The sequence below is a fragment of the Trichosurus vulpecula genome, chromosome 4 (assembly GCF_011100635.1).
Source record: "Trichosurus vulpecula isolate mTriVul1 chromosome 4, mTriVul1.pri, whole genome shotgun sequence".
Taxonomy (NCBI): Eukaryota; Metazoa; Chordata; class Mammalia; order Diprotodontia; family Phalangeridae; genus Trichosurus; species Trichosurus vulpecula.
The window spans coordinates 226,636,901-226,660,735 of NC_050576.1; the positions used below are offsets into that span (position 1 = coordinate 226,636,901).

Here is a 23,835-nt window from a genome sequence, read left to right on the forward strand (position 1 = left end):
GGCATATTCTGTACCAAGCACTGTGCCAAGTACTTGATAAATATCATCCACACACTTACTAGCTGTGTGACCTTAGGCAAGTCACTTAACCCCAATTGCCTTCCCCCCTCCAAAAAAAAGAATAAATATCATCCAATTTGATCCTCACAAAAACTTTGGAAGATAGATCAATTCATCAGTAACCTTTATTAAGTACCTGCCATGTGCCAAGCACTGTGCAAAATGCTAGTGACACAAAAAGAGGCAAAAGACAGTACCTGCCTTTGAGAAGTTTACAATCTAGTGAGGAAGCAAACAAATTAATACAAAGTAAACTATATACAGGATAAATAGGAAATAATTAACAGAAAGAAGGTGCTGGAATTAAGAGGGGTTGGGGACCTGTAGAAGGTGGGATTTTAGATAGGGTTTAAAGGAAGCCAGGGAGGTCACTAGTCAAAGCAGAGAAGAGAGAACATTCCAGGTATCAGGGACAGCCAGAGAGAATGCCTGAAGTTAACAGATGGAATATCTTGTTAGTGGAAGAACCAGGAGGCCAGTGTCGCTGGATTCAAGAGTTGGGGAGTAAGGTGTAAGAAGACTGGAAAGGTAGGAGGGGAGTAAGTTATGGAAGGCTTTAAATGTCAAACAGAGAATTTTGTATTTGATCCTAGAGGTAATAGGGAACCACTGGAGTTTATCGAATAGGAGAATGATGTGATTGGACCAGAGTGGAGTGAGGAAAGACTTGAGGCAGGCAGACCCACCAGCAGGCTATTGCAATTGTGAAGTGATGAGGGCTTGCACTAGAGGGATGACAGTGTCAGAAAGAGAAGGGGGCATATCAGACAGATGTTGCAAAGGTGAAATCAAGAGGCCTTGACAGCTGCTTGGTTATGGGACATGAAATAGTGAGGAATCCAGGATGACTCCTAGATTGTGAGCCTGAGAGACTGGAAGGTTGTGTTGCCTTCTACAAGGGAGTGTAGAAGAGAAGAGGATTTAGGGGGAATGTACATGAATTCTGTTTTGGACATATTGAGTTTATGATGTCTACTGGACATGCAGTTTGAGATGTCTAAAAGGGAGTTGGAGATGCAAAGTTGGAAGTCTGTAGAGAGATTGGGGCAAAATAGGTAAATTCGAGAATCATCAGCACAGAGATAGTAATTAAATCCAAGGGAACTGATGAGACCACCAAGTAAAATAACATAGAAGGAGAAGAGAAGATGACCCAGAACAGAACTTTGAGGGACACCTATGTTTAGAGGACATGATCTAGAGGAGGATCCAGCAAAGAAGACAGAGAAGGAATTGTCAGATAGGTAGAAGGAAAACCAAGAGAGAATGGCATCCTGAAAACCTAGAGAAGAGAGAGTGATCAGCTATATCAAAGGCTATAGAGAGTTCAAGGAGAATGAGGATTGAGGAAAGACCAATGGACTTGGCAACTAAGAGATCATTAGTCACTTTGGAGAGAGCAATTTCAGGTTGGAGGCCAGATTATAAAGTGTTAAGAAGAGAGTGAGAAGAGAGAAAGTAGAGGGACCTATTGTATGTAACCTTTTTAAGGAGTTTAGCAGTAAAGGGCAGAAGAGACATAGGATGATAGTTAGCAGAAATGGAAGGATCAAGTAGGATTTTTTTGAGGATGGTGGATCCATAGGTATGTTTGCAGGCAATAGGGAATGAACCAGTGGAGGGAGAGAAATTGAAAGTAATTGAAATAATGGGGATGATAGAGGGGACAATCTATTGGAGGAGATAGAGTGGCAATGAGATCACTTGAACAAGAGGGATTAGCCTTGGTAAGGAATAAGGCCACTTCATGATGTGAGACAGAGGGAAATGAGGAGAAAGTGTCAAAAGGTACTGAATGATAGCAGATGAGGAAGACGGGAGAAGGAGCTCATGCAAGTGGCCTCAGCTGTATAAAATATAGTCCGGCTGAGAGAGTCAGAGAGGTGGAGCCATGAGAGGTCTGAGGAAGTATGCAAAGGTTTGGAAGAGCCACTGTGGAGAGTGGGACAGTGAGTTGTTAAGGGTAGTATACTTGTATTGCCTAGCCCCAGTGAGGCCCAGTTGAGGTTATATAACACAAATTTGTAGTGGACCCAGGCAGAACAGTTACATGATTTTCTCCACCTTCATTAAACAGCACATGTGTAGGAGTGAATGGTGGGACACTATTATCATACCCATTTTACAGTTGAGGAAACTAAAGAAAACAGAGCTTAAGAGACTGAATTTGAACTCAGGTCTACCTGACTTCAGGCCCAGTGCTCTATCCACTGTAACACCTACATTCCAATTTGAGAGTGAGGCTTGAGAATATAAATAGAAACAAAAAAGAAAGACAGTTACAATTGTCAAGGAGCTTACATTATAATGAGGGAAGAAAATACAGAAAAAGAAGCTGAAGGGAGCAGGGAGAAGGTATCCATAAGGGGGCATGGAAGAGAAAGAAGTTTAGAGAGTCAGGAGCCCAGCCTGGAAATGAATGAATTAAACATGGCTGACCCGGGCCCTTCCTTAAAATGGAGGTTCTGGAAAGACCTGACCAATCCAAGGAAGAAACCATAGGGGTAAAGGAAATTTTCCAGGGTGAAAAGGCCACAGGGAACAGAAGGATATTCTAGGATGAGAAGACTGCTTGATCATGGTCATGAAAGCATCTTCCAGGTTGACAATGTGATTGGGAAGCAGTCTGTTAAGAAATGTTGGAGAAAGAAGTCCAGGGAGTCAGAAGTAAAGCTCAGAGAGAAATGTGCCTAGCATGTATTAAGTACTTGATGAATACTTGTAGACTGGTTGGATATATAGATTTTGGACTCATCTGTATAGATGGAGCTAGCATGGGGGGAGAAGAGATGAAGCCCAGAACAGAGCCTTGAGGTACACCCAGAGTTAGTGGCCATGATATGGATGAAGAACCAAAAAGGAAACTGGAAAAAATCAGGTGGATAGATAGGAGGAAAACCGGGAAAGAGCAGTCTATCAAAAAAAAAACTAGAGAGAATATCCAGAAAGTGATCATCAGTGCCAAATGCTACAAAAGGAGGATGAGGATTAAGAAAAGGCCATTAGCTTTGGAAATTATGGTTGAATCATTGGTAGCTTTGGAGAGGGCCATTTGAATGATGAGATCAGAAGAAAGATTGCAGAGGATTTAAAAGAAAGTAAGAGGAAAGGAAGTGGAAGCATAGAGCACAGACAGCTTTCTCAAGTAGCTTAACCATGATGAAGAGGAGAGATAAAGGATAATAGTGGGATGGTAAGATCAAGTAAGAGTTTGTTTGGGCTTTCAAGAATTGAGGAAGCATGGGTGTGCTTATAGACTGCAGGGAAGGAGACCAATTAGTAGAGAGTGATCAAAGATGAGAGGGTGGTAGTGGGGCAATCTGCAGTAGTCAAGAAAAGGTGGTATCAAAAGTGCTTGTAAAGAAGTTGGCTTAGAAAAGAAGGCCACCACTTCATGTGAAATTGGAGTGAAGGAAGGGATAGTGGCAAAAGATGTCTGAATGATGTGAGATGAGAAGAAGGGAAGAGGGGTGCTCATGATGAATGGTCCCAATTTTTTTAGTGAAATATCATATGAAATTTTTGTCTGGGTAGGGTGGGGAAAGAAGAGCCATGGATAGCTTGAGGAAATAAGATAAGGTTTGGAGAAAATAGAATGAGAGCCCTGTTGAGATTATGTAAAATAAATTTATAATGGACTAAATCAGCATGGTTTAGTGATTTCCTCTAGCTCTCTTTAGCATCATATGAAGTTTACAGTGGGAAAGAGCTAGGGTTGGAATTTGGCAATACATGATTAGCAATAGGACAAGGGAGCAAGAAACTTGAGAGTAGAAGAAAATGTAGAGTAAATTTATTTACCAAAGGGTCAAGATGAGAGAGGGAAGAGGGTGTAGTCAATGCAATGGTGATGGTCTTTAAAAAAAAACAGAGGTGAAAGGAACGTAAGTCACATTGAGGACATATTGTAAATCATAAAGAAAGATGGAATGATAAAATATTATGATCATATAAAGGGGTTTTGGATTTCATGAACAAGGAAATTGTGGGTGAAGGCAAGATCAAGAATATGACCATTATGACTGTCTCTGTATGTGCTGAAGTGGAGTGGAAGAGTAGTGACAAAATGAGTTGGTATTAGAACTGGCTCTTCAAAGATGGACAGGATAAGGATAGGGAAAGAGAAGACGAAAAAATATTTGCCATTGTAGGTCAATAACATTGATGTGCTTTTGTTTGTGTATCTAAGTGTATGTAGTTTAACCATACACATAGTTTGTAATGCTGGTTTCTTTTATTTGTGTGTGGATTCCTGAATCCCTGGAAACTCCAAAGAACAAAGTGCTTTGGAAACACAGGTTGTGTTTCTGCTACAATCTTTGGACCAAATGGGTCAAAAAAGACAAATATGGTTGTGAGTCCTATAACCACCATTTAAGAAAGTTTTTTCTTGCCTTTAAAAAAATCTGTATCTGGGGCAGCTAGGTGGTGCAGTGAGTAGAGCACCGGCCCTGGAGTCAGGAGGACCTGAGTTCAAATCCGACCTCAGACACTTGACACATTTACTAGCTGTGTGACCTTGGGCAAGTCACTTAACCCCAATTGCCCTGCCAAAAACCAAAAAAAAAAAAATCTGTATCTCTGATTACACTGCTGTGTGAATTTCTTCTACCAATGCAGATTGGCAGTTCTTCTTCTCTAATCATATAAAGTTGTTTTCAGTAGCATGAGATTAAGTGACTTGCCCATAGTCACATAAGCTAGTTGTATCAAAGATCAGGTCTTCCCTACTCCAAGGTATTACACTATAATACACTCTACATTGTACATATGATACCTGCTTTCTAATGAAGCTAAATCTTCATGAGAAAGCCTGCCAAGTCTGTCTACATGCCAGTGTGACTGACTGTTCTCCAATTTTTCATGTTTTCTATCAGGTGCCTATTCCAGTCACTTCCAGCCTGGATCCTCTAAAGATGCTAACTGATGATGCAGACATAGCCACCTGGCAAAATGAGGGTCTGCCTGCTGACCGAATGTCCACAGAGAATGCTACAATTCTTATGAACTGTGAACGATGGCCACTTATAGTTGACCCTCAACTACAAGGAGTAAAATGGATCAAAAAGAAATATGATCAAGACCTTCGAGTCACCCAGATTGGCCAGAAAGGGTAGGTGCTTGGCAAAGGAATTCCCATTTTCAACAATCACTCATAAGAAGATGACTCCCAAATCTGCATTTCCTACTGAAATGTCCTTTCTGAGCTCCAAAACCTCATTTACAATTACCTGATACGCATTTCCATCTGGAAATGATGGTGATGACACCTGTAACTCAGGAGCTTTGTCTCCATAACCCACTTAACCCCAAACTGATTCCTAATTCTAAAGTCCCTGTCTTTGTCAATGACGCTGCCAATTTCCCGTGATTGAAACCTTGATGTTTATTTAATTCTTCCCTCTCTGCCCAGCACACCCAAGCAGTTCCAAGTTTTGAAAGTGTACCCTCTACAATATCTTTCTAATTTATGTCTTTTCTTTTGCCACTACTACTACCACATTAATACAGGCCCTTATTACAATCTGTGTGGGGTACTGCAATAGCTTCCTAACTGATCTTCCCAACTTTAGCCTTTCCTCCCTATGCACAGATTTGTTCCTTTCATTTGCTCAAAACCCTCCAGTGACTTCCCATAACCTACTTATGTAAAGTCCATATTTCTTTGCTATTCAAGACCATTTCAGCCTATCTTCTATCATTTCCTCCATGTGTGCTAGCAAACTTGACAAGTTATAGCGTCTCTCATATGTGTTCCCTTCTCTCCACTCACAAAGAAACAGCTCTAGTTCAGGTCCTCCTCACCTAGGATTATTACAGTAGCTGGTTTCCTAATCTCAACTCCCCACTTCTCAGTTGATTTTTCTAAATCACAAGTCTAACCATGTCAGTTGCACTCATGCCCACCCACCCCCCACCCCACACGCACACTTCTCTTTTCCTTATCCTCCATTCACTGGGTTCCAGTGACTTTAGTAATTCCATGATAAACTCTCCTTGTTTGTCATTTTAAAACTTTCATGACTTGGCCCCTTACTATCTTTCTAGTCTTCTTGCACTTTACTCCCCTCTATATATTATGCAGTCCAGCTACACTGGCCATCCCTTGACTTACGTCTTAAAAAGGCCTATTCACTGAATGGGCGTTACCTCACTCTAAGTGAGTACATGCAAAGGCCTTAGCCTGAAAGGGCCAGGGTCCCCTATTGATTCCTGGGTCATCTCCAGTCATCTGATGAATATCTGGTTACTGGACCCAGATGGCTCTGGAGGAGAAAGTGAGGCTGGGAACCTTGCACAGCCCTCCCTCACTCAAATCAAAGTCAACTGCAAGTCGTGTCATCATTTCCCTGATATCACGGTCCTCTTCAAAAATGAAGGACAAACAGAACCTATGAGTAGACTGGTAGCTGCCCGAAAGGGGACCCAGCTAGTTGGGTAAGATTATGGAAAGAAGTAATGGGGAGAACCACACAATAGGCACTTAATGAACTGCTTATTGATTGAGTTTTATATCAATAGATGGTAACTAACTGTAAATGATAGGTAGTAGGGAAATGGAATTGTGCTAGCACTAGAAAATATATGCTACTTGAAGTACCATTTGATCAGGACCCCCACCCTGCAGGATTGGGAGGCATTGACTCTTCGTGTTGACTCTTAGAGTCAATATTATTGACCCTTCCAGGAAGCTGGATAGGAAAATAGTCCCAAATCTAGCCAGGTATCTAGCTCAGTAAATGTCTAGTAAAAGATTCCTCAGGGTTTGGGTTGAACTAAACCCAAAGACTGTTCAAGACTATACTCCCTGTGGACCTATTGTCTGAGGCTTTCATCCAGGTGATATAGGACTTGGTGTCTGAAGCTTTGGTCTGGGACTTATATTATACTTTTCTATGTACATTTTACATCCTACCTGCCCCGCAGTAGAATGCAAACTCCTTGAGCACAGAGATTTTTGTTTTTGTCTTTGTATTGCCAAGCCAAACAGTGCTTTGAACATAACAGATAATAAATGCTTGTTGATTTGTTGTTATTCAAATTGAATTAAATTAGCACACTATTTAGTCACTTAAGCACTTTATTACTAATCTCTGATTATTAGCATTTGCCAAAAAAAAATTAAGCCAAGATATACTATAGAGGAAATTTTAGTGAAATGTTATAAACATCTCTGGAAATTAAATACTCTTTCCTACCAAACTCACCACTATTGTGTAACATTACTGTGTCTAATATTGCTGTGTCCAACAACAATAGCTTGTACCTTTCCTCAGCTTTTACTGTTCTGCCCATGTCAACTAGACCTGGGACCAGAGCTTCACACCTTTAATTATGTATCTATATTTTATCAGAAATAAGGTCTTAAATGCCTCTGTAAATTCTCCTGACAAGAATGGTTATGGATATTTTGAATAGGGTCAAGGACAACTTGGAAAGCTCAGTGATCAGCCAGCTTAGGATGTTTACTCTACTGTTTTCTATTCCCCCCCCAAATACTAAGAGGTTTTCTTTCCCAAAGAAATGTGAGCACATAGTTTTTCTCATAAAATTAAGTACTTTAAGGCTTAAGGGTCAGTTTAGTCTTGATTAAGGGACTTTGGGTCTACATATCCTTCTTTAGGTTTAGGACCTGCTCTAGACTTATACTATATACCTTTGACCCTCTCAGATACCTTGATATCATAGAACATGCTCTAGCAGATGGTGATGTAGTGCTGATTGAAAACATGGGAGAGTCTGTGGACCCTGTTCTAGGACCCCTGCTTGGAAGAGAAGTAATTAAAAAAGGAAGGTAAGTTTTATAGGTATTGTTGGCCTTTTGTAAAAAGAGATACAGTGTTGCTCAGAGATGTCTCAAGATGTCTTATCCTCCTAGAGTATATTCTCTCAAATCATATAACAAAGTTATTTGGAGATCTTCACTCATGTTACAATATTTTGGTGAAATTATAGAAGCAATGGTGATAAAATTGCATAGGGAAGATATTAATTTTGGTTCAGTAGCAGAGAAAACCTCCAAAGTATCCAAATTTCACTACCACTCCCCCTCCACTACCACTACCATATGGGTTATTTCCCCTCCTACCATCTTCCACAGATCCACTTGCTTCACAAGTGATCTGCCAACATGCATACCTTGTCCAGTTCATTCTGTTAGAACGAGGGGAATCTTACTCTGTACCATTTTCTTTATTACTGGTTTGGTACCCTATAGATCTAGCCTAAATGATGATGAATATGGGACAGAATCCAGGCAGGGCTTCCCTCTTTATTCTGCCCTCTTTATATACATTTGTGACAACCATAGCCATAATGATGTGACGCCTTCATACTCCTATATTAATCTGTTTGAGTACTTTCCATGTAGGCGTCACTTGAGATATTCACTCATAAAAACCAAGAACCTGCAGCATTTTTATCTTTTGACTACAGGACCATAAAGAGAATTCTCCATACCAAATATGTATTCCTCATCCTCCATCTCAGTACATTCCTATGGCCTCCTGTTATGTCCCTAGGAGCTAACTATTTGTTGAACCTTCTGTTTTTGGAAGTATTCTAAAATAGGTGATATTGTCAGGTCTGGTTTCCTTTTAGGAATTGATCACACATTTGCCACCCCCACAGACATGCACAAACACACCAACATAGATGCCCATATCTACTGTGTAGTAGATACCATGCCTTTTTTCAATCTGTAGAAGTTTATAGTTCCAGCCATTCTTTCTTTGGGTCAAGGGCCCTGACCTCTTCAACTACTACTGCTACCAGTTGGTCTAAGAACTGCCATGGCAGGCCAAAGATATTAACAGTGAAGAAGAAGAAAATTATAGGAAGAAATAAAAGAAAAGAAAATAGATGTAGAAGATAAGTAAATGTACTTGGCAAAGAATGGTAGTTGCCACTAACAGTTGTCTTGATATCATTCCAAGACTCTCTACCCCTGCTCTAAAGTCCCTAGATTATATGTTATTGATTGCTTGAGATGGCTTATTGCTCCCTGCTATATAGATATAAAACTTAACGTGGTCTTATTGTGCATCAAACAGGGTATGGAAGTCCTATGCCATCCCTCAGTCATATCCCTTCAACATAGAGAGATAGACAAATGGATAGATGGACAGATAGATAATTGTCCTTAGTTCTTGAAGAAGACCAAAATAACATCACTATGTTAGAGTCAAGTTACAGTGTGTCCAGCTGTGGCTGATCAGACCAGTATCATCTCAGAATGTTCTACCACAGGTTGGGCACAAATAGTCCATGTGAACATTTGGGGTGGATTCTCTAAATTTGCACATCTCATGTTTCTTTTGAGCTACTTCAGCTCTGCTCATAGAGCACAGCTTCTCCTCTGATGAGGGCACACCATGCTGGACAATCAGGTGCCAGTGACTCCCATGTTATGCAATCAATTCCAGAGTTCTTAAGAGAGACCTTGAGAGTGTCCCTGTATTACTTTTTCTGACCACCATGTGAGTGCTTGCTCCATGTGAGTCCTCCATAAAATGGTTTTTTAGGTAAGTGTACATTTGGCACTCGACCTTCAACCAATATTATGCCAATGAATGACAGAAACGCCATACCCTCCTCCTCCATTACTGACTTTAGGGTGCATAAGAATACCAGGGTTGAACCCCAGCATGCCAGGGTGGCTGAGTCAGTGCTCCCAGGAAATGTCAGTCACTAGAAGGTGCCATTACAATGATCAGAAAGTTCAGTGATGCTACAGAAACATATTTGGCAGCACCAGGATCCCAAACCAGCTTCAAAAGTGTTATCCAAATATGATGGGATGATATCTAAAAAAAATAAAATAAAGGGAGAGAAAGAGGAATGCACTGGGGGAGGTAGAATGGGGTAAATCATCTCACATAAAAGAAGTACAAAAGAGCTTTTCCAGTGGAGGGAAAGGTAGGGGAGATGGGGGGAGTGCTTGAACCTTACTCTAATTGGAATTGGCTCAAGGAAGACAACACTTAGTTGGGTATAGAAATCTATCTTACCTTACAAGAAAGTAGGAGGGGGAAGGGATAAGAGAAAGGGGTGAGGGCAGATAAAAGGGAGGGTGGATTGGAGGAGGCAGTAGTTAGAACCAAAACCCTTTTGAGGAGTGACAGGATGAAAGGAGAGAAAGAGTAGGATAAACAGGAGGAAAAGTAGGATGGAGGGAAATACTTAGAAATCATAACTATGAAAAAAATTTATGGCAAGTTTCTCTAATAAAGACCTTGCTTATCAAATATGTAGAAAATTAAGTCAAATTTGTAAAAAATAAGCGTTAATGCCCAGTTCACAAATGGTCAAAGGATATCAATAGGCAGTTTTCAGATGAAGTAATCAAAGCTATCTATAGTCATATGAAAAAAAATGCTTTAAATCATTATTAATTAGAGAAATGCAAATTAAAACAACTCTGAGGTACCCACCCCAGATCTATCAGATTGGCTAATAGACAGAAAAGGAAAATGACAAATGTTGGAGGGGATGTATAAAATGAAGACACTAATACATGGTGGGTGTGGTTGTGAACTGATTGAACCATTCTGGAGAGCAATTTGGAACTATGTCCAAAGGGCTATAAAACCATGCATACCTTTTGACCCAATAATACTTCTACTCAGTATTCTCTGGAGAGAAAAATAACAAAAATGAAAAAAAGTATAATTTGGTTTGCATTCAGACTCCATCAGTTCTTTCTCTGGAGATGGATAGTATTTTTCATAAGTCCTTCAGAGCTGTCTGATATAAATATTTTTGCACACATGGGTCCTTTTCCCATTTGTATGATCACTTTGGGATACATCCCTAGCAGTGGTACTGCTGGGTCAAAGAGTATGCACACTTTTATAGCCCTTTGGGAACAGTTCCAGATTGCTCTCCAGAATGGTGGGATCAGTTCATAATGCCACCAACTAAAAATTGTTTTTACGTGGAATTGGGGAAAAATAAAATATTAAATAAAAATATATTTGAAAAATTTTTATGTGTTATCCATTTATATAATCCATTTATGTTCCAGGTTCATTAAAATTGGAGACAAAGAATGTGAATATAATCCCAAATTCCGCCTCATTCTTCACACCAAGCTTGCCAATCCCCACTATCAGCCTGAGCTCCAAGCCCAGGCAACTCTTATCAACTTCACTGTGACTAGAGATGGCTTAGAGGACCAGCTTCTGGCAGCAGTGGTCAGCATGGAGAGGCCAGACTTGGAGGAATTGAGAGTGAGTAGGTCACAGATGGGGTTACATTTTGGGAAGATAAAGCAGACTTTGTGACCTAAGGTGACTGGAGTATAAAAAATATTTGTTCTCGTAGCTATGTTGCTGCCAACAAAGTGAGACTGCTGTCATTCCAATGAAAAGTTTAGTAGGGAATCTGTCATAGAGATGACCATGTATACAGTACCAGAAATGCTGGTGCTTCAGTTCTAAATAGCTACCCACTTCAATAACAAAGTGTTTCCACTAACTAGCCTTGACTAAAAGTTGGGAAGCCAAGATAACAGAGTAAAAGGGAAAATGATAGCTGAACTCTGCCCCAGACCTCCTTTACAAAGATCTAGAAAACACACCAGACTGAGTCCTAGTCATTCCTGATCCAAGAAAAAAAAATCACAGTGAGTCATTTTTCCAGCCCCAGTCAGGAAAGGAATTTGAACATCTGTAAACACTGGGGAAGGAGTCTGGCTGGGGCATACTGCACAAGAGCATTCCAATTCACAGGGACTGAAAGAGGACCTGAGCTATACCCAATGGCAAGAAGTGATCCCAAAACCAATTGAGAGGGAGTATCCCAAACCCAATTGAGGGAGAGTATCCCAAACACCCTGTGGGAACAGAGGCTAAATGGAAGCTTTTCACTACCCAGTTCCAGGTGAAAGATCCTGGGAGGAGCAAAGACAAGACCTGTACCTAGAGGTGGCATTCCAAGATAAGGAGTGATCATGGGTTCTAGGCTATGTACTGTTAGAAACAAGTACAAAAGCAAGCAGTGACTATGTGACTCTGATTGCAGGAGTAGAGCAGGGTCTCTGGTTCAACTTCCCCCCCAAGTATGATACCTACAATGGAATGACTAGGGCGGCAATCTCAGACAAAAGGGAAGGCTACAGTTCTATCACTCTGATCCTGCAGGGCTTTCTAGTTTGTTAATAGTGGCTGAGTTCAATAGCTGTCTGCTAGAATTTCCATCCAGGAATATCCAGATCTAACCCAAGTCAGGAACAGTTAGACCTCATACCAGGAGGGAAGTGACCAGATTTTTCCCTAGATCACACTGCTTTAGGAATACTGAAAGCTACTAATTCCTCAGCCTGAGCTGTCCCTGAGGCCCTGGAATAACAAAGCACTCAATAATACTCCAAAGAAAGCAGCAGAATGTCAACAAGACATTCCCCCACAAAAGGTCATGGAGCCTAGCCCTAACCAAAATCCAACCAAAGTCAAGAAGTAGGCTGAAAGAATGAGCAAACAAAAAGAATCCTATCATAAACACATATTATGTTGGTGACAGGAATGTTCAAAACACAAACTCAGAAGAAGAAAAGGACTCCAAAACATCCAAAGCAAAGCCTCAAAGAAAAACAAAGTTGGCCAAAAGTACAATCAGAATTCTTGGAGGGTACGAAGCAAGAGTTTTAAGAGAGAGCTAAAAATTATTTTAAAAGCCAAATGAATGGACTAGTGGGGAAAATGGCAAAAGAAATAAGCTATGGAAGGAATACCGTTATGGAAGAAAGATTTGGAAAGAGAACAGCTTAGAACAAAAGGTACAAAACCTTACCCAAGGGGAAAAAAACTACCTTAAAAACTAGAATTCAACAAGTAAAATTTAATGACTCAATGAGACAAGAAATGTTAAAACAAAGTCAAAAGAATGGGGCAGCGGGCGGGGGAGGGGAGCGGGGGGAAGCATAGGACACTGCATAGCAAAAACAACTGACCTGGAAAATGGATCAAGGAGAGATAATTTAAGAATCACTGGACCATGACCAAAAAAGAGCCTAGAAAACGTATTTCAAGAAAACACAAAAGAAAACTCCCCATATCTCTTAGAACCAGAGAAGTAAAAATAGAAATAAAAAGAATCTATTTGAAAGAAATCCCACAGTGAAAAATCTTAGAAATATTATAGCCAAAATCCAGAGCTTCCAGGTCAAATAAAGAAGATTGAAATCAGTCAGAAAGAATTCACGTGTCAAGGACCCATAGTCAAAATGACCAAAGACTTAGCAGCCACCACACTAAAGGAGCAGATAACTTGGAATATAATATTCAAAAAACAAAATATATAGACTTACCACCAAAATATTTATAGCAGCATTTTTTTTGATAGCAAAGAATTAGAAACAAAATTGATGTCCATTGATTGGGAAATGGCTAAACAAATGTGGTACCTGAATATAATAGAGTATCACTATTCTGTAAGAATTATGTATGTGATGAATATAGAGAAACATGGAAAGATCTACATGAATCAATGGAGAGTAAAGTAAACAGAGTCACGAAAACAATATACACACTGACTACAACAATGTTAAGGGAAAGAACAACCATACACACACACACACACACACACACAAAATTGAAAGTGAATGTAATAAAATTATAAGCATCAAGAATGACTTAAATGAATAAATACAGGGAGACAGCCCTAACCCACCCCTTTATGGAAGGAAGAGATCCATAGGTGTTACACATTGCACATGTTTTTAGATTTTTTTTCAATGTATTGATGAGATATGCTAATTTTTTAATATTCCTTTTCTTTCTTTTCTTATCTTTAAAAATATTATTTGATATATATTTATACATATATATACATGTACATGTATATATATGCATATACATATATACACATATATATAATTTGTTCTATGGGATGGCTCTCCAAGAAGGAGAGAGGAAACAATTTAAGGGATAAATATGATGGTGCTTTTTGAGAAAAAAAAACATCAATAAAAATCTATATAAAATAAAATTTAAAAAAAACTTTACAGTTCTACCTTACATGCATTAGACTGGCAAAGTTGACAGAAAATAAAAATAATAAATGCTGGAGGAGCTGAGGGGAAACACAAACATTAATGCACTATGGGTGGAACTATGAACTGTCTCAGATGTTCTGGAAAACAATTTTGAACTATTTCAGTAGAAAACTATTAAACTATGTATACCTTTTGAAGAAGTAATACCACTATTAGATCTGTACCCCCAAAAAGATGAAGGAAAAAGGAAAATAACCAATATGTACAAAAATATTTGGACAGCTTTTTTTTTGGTGACAAAGAATTGAAAACTGGAGGGATTTCTATTATATGGGAGAATGAACAAGTTTTGCTATGTAAATGTAATGGAATACTATTCTGCTGTAAGAAATGATGAAGGGGACAGTTTCAGAAAAGCCAAGAAAGACTTGTATGAACTGATGCAAAGTGATATGAACAGAACTAGGAGAACAATTTAAACAACAGCAACAATATTGTACAAGTCTTGGGAACTCAGATCAACCAACGATCAACCACAATTCCTAAGGACTCCTGATGAAACATACTGTCAACCTACTGATACAGGTGATGGACTCAGCATGTAGATTAAGACATAGTTTTTGGATATATTCTATATAGGAATTTGTTTTGCATGACTACATATGTTTATAAAAGGAGGTTTGCTTTTCTTGCTTTCTCAATATGGGGAAAAGATGGAGGAGAAAGATGGAGAGGTGAGCAGCTTCATTTGAAACTGGCAAGACATAGCCAAAGATCAGAGGACAGGTATAGAACTCAAAGATCAGCTTGATTGTGTTAGCCTGGGCCGAAAGTTGGAGCAAAATTGGACATAAGTTCCCTAAGTAGTTATGAAAAGGACCATTTTAGAGAAATCTGAGAAGACTTCAATGAATTGATTCAGAGTAGAGCCAGAAGAAATATTTATACTATATCAGCAATATTATAAAAACAAACAATTTTGAAGGACTTCAGAAATATGTTCAATACAATGAGTAACCACAACTCCAGAAGATTGCTAATGAGGGATACTACCCACCTCCTGACAGAAGGGTAATGGACACAGACTGCAAAATGCGACTTAGATGTTTTGGACATGACCAAAGTGGGAATGTGTTTTGCTCAAATATGCGTATTTGTTACAATTATTTTTTTCCTTTCCTTTTATTTTTCAATGGGGACTGGAAGGGAGAGAAAATAGATTTTTGCTAATTAAAAAATTTTAAATAAATTAGGTTCTATCACATTTTAGGTGTTGCCTTTCTTCTTTTTTTCCTTTTTTCATAGCTTTTGAAAATGACTGGATAACAAACTGTGATCTCAGAGAAATTAGAGAGGAAGCCAAAGTGACACTACATATCGATAACAAAGCTAAGAACCCATCCACCAATCCTGGTGTTATACTTTAAAAGTGACAAAGCAGCATGCTGGAATTGAAGAAACACTGGACTTGGAGTCAAATGCAGGTTCAAGGGCTATCTCTGAGGCATATTACCTCTGTCATCTTTGACAAGTCATAAGATCATGGAATTATAGATTGAAAGCAAGAAGAAACTTCAGAGATCTTGTACACTAATCCCCTCATTTTACAGATATAAAAGTGATGTTGGGCTCAGAAAAGTTGGGATATCAACCCAAGGCCTCTGACTCCCATTTAACTTCTATGAAAGATGAAATTCTATGAGTTTTGTTTTCTACCAAATGGGAATAATGATATTTGTGCAACCTGCCTATCAGAATTATGAGGAAATCTTCCTTTAATAATAAAATTATTTAAAATGTGGACTATTTATTAATGTCAACTTCTTAGAGGTAAAAACTGTTTAATTTTTTTGTCTTTGTATCCCAAGATTTATTGGAGTGCCTTAAACATGAGGTGTTTAAATAATGTTTTAAAAAGAATTGCATTATTAATTAGAGCAAATTTACTGAAGGCAGATAGGTGGCCTAGTTGATAGAGCACTGGACCTGGAGTCAGGAAGACCTGATTCAAATCTGGCCTCAGACACTTAATAATTATGAGACCCTGGACAGCCACTTAACCGCTGAGGTGAGTTTCCTCAACTGTAAAATGAGTTGAACAAAGAAATGGAAAACCACTCAAGTGACTTTGCCAAGAAATCCCAAATGGGGTCATGAAGAATCAGACAGAACTGATACGACTGAACAACAAAATGAGAATAATAATGATACCTTCCTCCCAGAGTTATTGTGAGAATCAAGTGAGATATTTGTGAAGTGCTTAGCACAGTGCCTGGAACATAGTAAGGCCCTTAATTAGTGCTTATTTCCTTCCTTCTTTCCTTCATCCCTTTCTTCCTTACTACTTCCTAACAAAGAGGTAATGAACTCAAGATGCAGAATGAAACCTATATTTTTGAACATGGACAATAACTTGAATCTTTTTTCTTGACTGTATATATTCATTACAAGGATTTTGTTTTTCTTTATTTCTTTGTGGGGAGGTTGAGTGGAAAGAGGTGGGAGGAAGGGAAAATGAATGCATATTAACTGAAAAAAATCAATTAAAAATCATAGTGATGAAGCTGTTGCCTCCTGCAGGAAGGTCACCCTCATAGACTAAGGGTAAAATCATAAGCCAGAAGATTCAGAAAAGGTTAGCTGATGACTTCACACTACCATATTATCTTCTCACTGTGGAGCTGAAAGTGACAAGAAACTTTAGGTGAGAATTTCTCATATCTCAAAAGCCCTGGGCTTGTAATTGACTTCATCTCATTTTGATATTTGCAGTCAGATCTGACAAAGCAGCAGAATGTATTCAAGATCACCCTGAAAACCCTGGAGGACAACTTGCTCTCTCGCCTCTCCTCTGCATCTGGGAACTTCCTGGGAGATACAGCCTTAGTAGAAAACTTAGAGATCACCAAACAAACAGCTGCGGAAATTCAGAAAAAGGTAAAAATTTACTGGCAAACAAGAAGTCTTGGAGAATAGGTCACCCTATCTTTCCCTAGGCACTCACAGGCCCAATCCCAATATGGATTGTCATGGAAACTTTTAACTACTCTGTTTTTCCAAAGAGGGCTGGGCCAGCCTTCTTTATGATGCCATTCTCTGAGAGATCACCATATTGGTTCTGGACCTAGTATGGACACCCATTCAGCTTTCGCCCTGCTGCAGCTCAGAATTCCAGAATTCAAGTCATCAACTAGCCTTAGCCTACCCTAGTACCAGAGACTATAGGACTGTGCTACCATGCCCAGCCTGATGTTTTTAAAGGGTCAGAGGGCTAAATAGATTCTCTATGCAGACAAGCTCATAGCAACTGAGCTGTTCATTCTTTCGGCACATTTAGTAAATTATGTCCATGGCTTTTCTATCTCATGGTGATGCTTCTGTGTCCCTAATCCTTGACCTACAAGGCCTATGGAAATCTACCCATCCTTTAAAACATAGCTCGAATGCCATCTTTTCCATGAAAACTTTCCTAATCTCTTTCAAGCAATAGTGAGCTTTCCGCCCCCAGAACACCCCTAACCCTTTGCTTATACCACTCAAGGACAATAATATGTGTTATTTTGCATCATGCTTATTTACATATGAGTCATTTCCCCCATTAGACTAGGTGTGTCATAAGAATAGGGGCCTTACGTTATCTGAATTTTGTATCACCCCCAACATATAGCTGATTGTCCTCCATATTATCTGTGTTTAATAAACATGGGTTGAATTGAATTGTTAAAATATTAGATACACATCCAATGCTGTGATAGATCTTTTTCTTTCTTTTTTCATTCTTTCTTTGTTCCTTCCTTCCTTTCTTTCTTTCTTCTTCTTTTATTTATTTATTTTGTTCTTCCTTTCCTCCTTGAGCTTGCTATATAGATTTAGGAGTCACCTTCCTAGAGATCATGATTATAAACATGGGAGTTTATGAAATACCATAAGAGTGTAGAGAAAAGAAGGGAAGAGGGGCTAGGACAGAGTCCTGTGACACCTTTTTACTAAAGGGGCAGGATATGGATGACAATATAGCAAAGGGGACTGAAGAGGAGTGGTCGGACAATTAGAAAGAGAATCATGAAAAAGCAGAATTGTAAAAGCCTATTGTGAGGAGGAGGAGGTGGCTAGCATTGCCCAAATCTTCATACAGATAAAGAAGACTGAAGAATGAAAAAGGCCATTGAATTTAATAATTAAGGGATCAGTGGTAGCCTTGGAGAGACCAGCTTCAATCAAGTGATGGGGTCAATAGGCAGAGTGCAAGAGGTTAAGAAGTTAGTGGGATGTGAGAAAGTTGAGGCAATGCATGTAGATTTGCTTTTTATGGTGATGGGTTGAAGGGATAGGGAAGGGATTTCTTAGGGACAGGTGAGATTTGGGCATGTTTGTAGACAGAAGAGAAAGAGACAATGGCTGAAGATAAATTAAAGATTGGAAAGAGAAAAAGGATGACAGAAGGGGCAATCTTCCAGAGGAAATAGAAAGAGATAGGATCGAGAGTGGTTAGTCTGGGCAAGAAGGATCTTCTTTCCCCCATAGACTGAAGCAAAGGAGGGAAGAATGTGGGAATGCTGTTAAAGTTATCAAATGGGGTATAATTAGAGAGAAGAGATATCTCCTAAGGGGTAGACTCAATTTAATATGTGTCAGTCACATAAAGTTTAAAAAAAAACAGTAAGAAGTGAAGATAGCCAAAACTGAAGTCCAAAATACACACTGGTTACAGCTTTATAAAGCAAAATAAAGACATAAAAAGAGAAACAGTGTGATACAATGACTAGAAAGCTGATCTTAAAGTGAAAAAGACCTGGGGGCAGGTCCTCCCCTGACATGTACTAGTTATGTGACTATTCAGGTGGTCACTACATGTACTGCTGTGGTCGAGAATCCCTTAGAAGAAATGGAGTGGCCCTCATAGTCAATGAAAGGGTGAGGAAAACAGTGCTGGGGTATGATCTCAAAAATGACACAATTTTGTTTGAATTTAAGACAAACCTTCCAATATCACAGTCACGTAAGTCTGTGCTCCAACCACTGATGCTCAAGAGGGCACAGTTGTTCAGTTTATGAAGACTTAAAACATCTTACAACACCTTCTAGAAATAACACCAAAAAGAGATTTCATGTTCATCATAGGGATTGGAATGCTGAATTAGGAAATTAAAAGATAACTGGAATAATAGGCAAGTTTGGCCTTGGAATACAAAATGAAGCAAGACAGAGATTAATATAGAGTTTTGTCAAGATAACTCATTGGTCATTGCAAACACTCTTTTTCAACAACCCAAAGGAGACTCTACACATGGGTATCACCAGATGGTCAATATAAAAATCAGATTGATTATATACTTTGCAGTCAAAGGTGGAAAAGCTCCATCCATATAGTCAGTTAAAATAATACCCGGAGCTGACTGTGTCTCAGATCATGGGCTTCTTATTGCAAAATTCAGACTTAAATTGAAGAAAGTAGGGAAAACCATCAGACCACATTGTTATGACCTAAATAACATGCCTTGTGGCTGTGAAGTGGCAATGATTAATAGATTTAAGGCACTAGATCTGATAGAGTGCCTGAAGAACTGTGGACAATGGTTCACAATATTGTATAGGATAGAGCAACAAAAAGCATTCCAAAGAAAAAGAAGATCAAGAAAGTAAAATGGCTGCCTGATAAGGCCAAGAACAGCAAGGAAATATAAGAAGGTTTTCTTAAATTAGCAATGCAAAATAATAGAAGAAAACAATAGAAGGAGAAAGCGAAGAGATCTCTTCAAGAAAATTAGAGCTATCAAGGGAAAGTTTTGTGCAAAAATGGGCAAGATAAAAGACAAAAATTGTAGAGACTTAACAGAAGCAGAAGAAATTAATAAGAGATGATAAGAATATACTCAAGAACTATACAAGAAAGATTTTAATGTCACCAATAGCCACAATGATGTGGTTATTGATCTACAGCCAGACATCCTGGAGGATGAAGTCAAGTGGGCCTTAGGAAGCATTGCTAACAATAAGGCTAGTGGAAATGATAGAATTCCAGCTGAGCTTTTTAAAATCTTAAAAGGTAATGCTGTTAAAGTGCTGTACTCAATATGCCAGAAAATTTGGAAAACTCAACAGTAGCCACCAGATTGGAAAAGTTAAGTTTACATCCCAATCCTAAAGGAGGGCGATGCCTCTACTCATACCAAAACAATCTGATACTGGCTAAGAAACAGAGTGATGGAGCAGAAGCATAGATTAGAATAGAAGCTCCCTCAGACTGATTAAATTACTGGACCCTCTCAATGGAGAGAATGAAAGTTAAAAGGGACATATTTATAACAATTTATGGCTTTTGATGAATATTTTATGTTGTTTACAAAAATATTAATAATTTTGTTAATGTTTTAAAATAAGTTCATAACAATTTTTTATAGTACACAGTAGTAAATGACCATAGTAACCTATTTGATAAACCCAAGACCCAAGCTTTTGGGACAAGCACTAAATATCTGACAAAAACTGCTGGGAAAAGTGGAAAACAGTATGGCAGAAACTAGCTATAGAGCAACATCTTACACCATATGTAGTTCAAAATGAGTAAATGATTTAGACATGACGGTAGATACCACAAACAAATTAGGAGGGCAAGGAATAGTATACCTGTAATTTCTACATGGAAAGGAAGAATTTGTGACCAGATAAGAGATAGCATTGCAAAATGTAAACTGGATAATTTTGATTATATTAAATTAAAAAGGTTTTACATGAAACTGGTGCAACCAAGATTAGAAGGAAAGCAGAAAGCTAGGGGGAAAGTTTTACAGCAAGTATCTCTGATAAATGACTCATTCCTCAAATATATAGAAAATTGAGTCAAACTTACAAGAATACAAGTCATTCCACAATTGATAAATGGTCAAAGGATATGAACAGGCAGTTTTCAGACAAAGAAATCAAACTATTATAGTCATATGACAAAATGGTCTGAATCACTATTTATTAGAAAAATGCAAATTAAAACAACTTTCAGGCATCCACCTCACATCTATCAGATTGGCTAATATGAAAGAAAAGGAAAATGAAATTGTGAACTAATCCAACCATTCTGGAGAACAGTTTGGATCTATGCCTGAAGGGCTATAAACGTGTGCATATTCTTTGATCCAAAAAGGCCATTACTAGGCCTCTATCACAAAAAATATTTTTTTAAAAAGGAAAATGACCAATTTCTATGAAAATTTTTATGGCAGGTCTTTTGTGGTGTCAAAGAATTAGAAACAGAAGGAATGTCCATCAATTTGGGAATGGATGAATAAGTTGTATTTGATTGTAATGGGATACTATTGTGCTATAAGAAATGACAAGCAGGATTATTTCACAAAAGACCTGGAAAGACTTACATGAACTGATGCAAAATGAAGTAAGTGGAACCAGGGGAACAGTACACAGTAATAGAATTATTGTACAATGATCAACTGTGAATGATTTAGCTGTTCTCAGCAATAAAGTGATCCAAGACACTTCCAAAGGACTCATGGTGAAAAATGCTATCCACATCCAAAGAAAGAACTAATGGAGGTCAATTAATAGAGATCAAAGCATACTATTTTTTACTATCTTTATTTTTTCTGCATTTTTTTAGTCTATGTCTTCTTTCACATGACAAATATATTTTGCATAATTGCACATGTATAATTCATATCAGATTGCTTACTGTCTCGTGTAGAAGAGAAGGGAAGGAATGAATTTGGAACTCACAAAAAATTTTAAATGAATGTAAAAGTTGTTTTTATATGTAATTGGGGGTAAAATGTTATTTTTAAAAAAGAAAATTAACAAGAGAAGTGCAATGCCAAGGAATGTTCAAATTACCAAACAATAGCACTCTTTTTCACGTGCCAGCAAGGTTGCACTTAAGATTCTGCAAGCTAGGCTTCAGCAATATGTGAAATGAGAATTACCAGAAAAGCAGGCTGAGTTACAAAGAAGAGAGAAATTGGAAACCAAATTGTTAACATTTGCTGGATTATGGAGAAAGCAAAGAAGTTCCAGAAATACATCTCCTTCTACTTAATTGACTACACTAAACCCTTTGACTCTGTGGATAACAACAAAATGTGACAAGTCCTCAAAGAGGTGGGAGTACCAGATCATCTTGCTTGTCTCCTGAGGAACCTATATGTTGGCCAAGAAGCACAGTTTTTTCTCATACTATCCTTAAGATGGAGAGAGTGGGTCAAGGTTAATTATTTGGAAACTTTTTTGATTATTCATTCCTATCAGTGAAAAAAAAGGAGAATCCCTAAATATGTAGGGACTTATTTCTAAATTATTAGCATATAATTATGATATTAAGTATATATTTATATACATACATACCACTAGGCATCACTTGGAAGATATTTGACTGAACGCTCCTCATTTCCACTACCCAGTAGAAAAGGGATTTTGTTCATCTTTTCCCCAGGTCTTCTTCTTTACGCATATTTACTTCCTTAGTCTAGTAGGCTCTCAAAAACATTTATTAAATGAACATATGAGTCAACATCATTCTGCGGCTACATGGAACAGCTGATTGATTTAAGATTAGAAAGGAGTAAGAGGGAAGCTAGGTGGTGCAGTGAATAGAGCACTGGCCCTAGAGTTAGGAGGACCTGAGTTCAAATTCGGCCTGAGACACTTGACATTTATTAGCTGTGTGACCTTCAGCAAGTCACTTAAACCCAATTGCCTTGACTCTCCCCTATGGAGAAAAGAAAAGGAATAAGATGAGGCTGTATATTGTCAACTTATTTATTTAATTTATATACAGAGTACATCATGAGAAATGCCAGGTGGGATGAATCAAAAGCCAGAAACAAGTTTGTCAGGAGAAATATCAACAATCTCAAATATGCAAATGATACAACTCTGATGGCAGAAAGTGAAGAAGAACTAAGAAGTCTTTTTATTAGCGTGAAAGAGGAGAGTATAAAAGCTGACTTGAAGCTAAACATCAAAGATACTAAGATCCTGGCAAATGGTTCCATTACTTCCTGGAAAATAAAGGGAGAAGAAATGGAAACTATGTGAGATTTTATATTCTTGGGCTCAAAGACCACTGCAGACGGTGACTGCAACCTTGAAATTAGAAGCTGTTTGCTCCTTGGAAGGAAAGCTGTGGCAAATCTGGATGTATACTAAAAAGCAGAGACATCACCAACATCATCAACAAAAATCCATATAGTCAAAACTATGGTTTTTACCAGTAGCAACGTATGGTTGTGAGAGTTAGACTATCAGGAAAGCTGAATGCTGCAGAATCCATGCTTTCAAACCATGGAGCTGGGGAAGATTTATGAGAGTTCCTTGGACAGCAAGGAAATCAAATGAGTTAATACTTAAAGAAATTAATTCAGGCTACTCACTGGAAGGTCAAATACTGAAGCTAAAGCTTAAACACTTTAGCCACATGATGAGAAGACAAGACTTATTGGAAAAGACTGTAATGTTGGGGAAAATTAAAAACAGAAGGAAAAGGGGACAGCAGAAGATGAGATGAATAGATGGTAGCATGGAAACAATGAATACGAACTTAAACAGACTTCAAGAGGTAGTGGAGGATAGAAGGGCCTAGTGTGCTATACATAGTCCATGGGGTCATGAAGGGCCAGACACGACTGAATAACTGCCCAAAAACAACAAGAAGTTATGTGACCATGGGCAAGTCATTTAACCTCTCATTGTCCCCAAAAACTATCCAAGTCTGTAAATTACATGACAGTTGCCAATCTGCATTGATAGAGGGAATTTCCACACAGGAAGCTCCCTCG

At 38.4% G+C, this 23,835-nt stretch overlaps 1 protein-coding gene across 1 annotated transcript in view; it reads left to right on the forward strand.

The window, feature by feature from the left end:
- Positions 1–23,835, forward strand: part of DNAH9 (dynein axonemal heavy chain 9) — a 529,624-nt gene that overhangs the window by 406,746 nt on the left and 99,043 nt on the right. The window contains exons 54-57 of the mRNA XM_036755666.1: positions 4,938–5,173; positions 7,733–7,855; positions 11,087–11,295; positions 16,833–16,993. Coding sequence (XP_036611561.1) covers positions 4,938–5,173; positions 7,733–7,855; positions 11,087–11,295; positions 16,833–16,993 — 729 coding nt within the window. The remainder of the gene's footprint in view (positions 1–4,937; positions 5,174–7,732; positions 7,856–11,086; positions 11,296–16,832; positions 16,994–23,835) is intronic.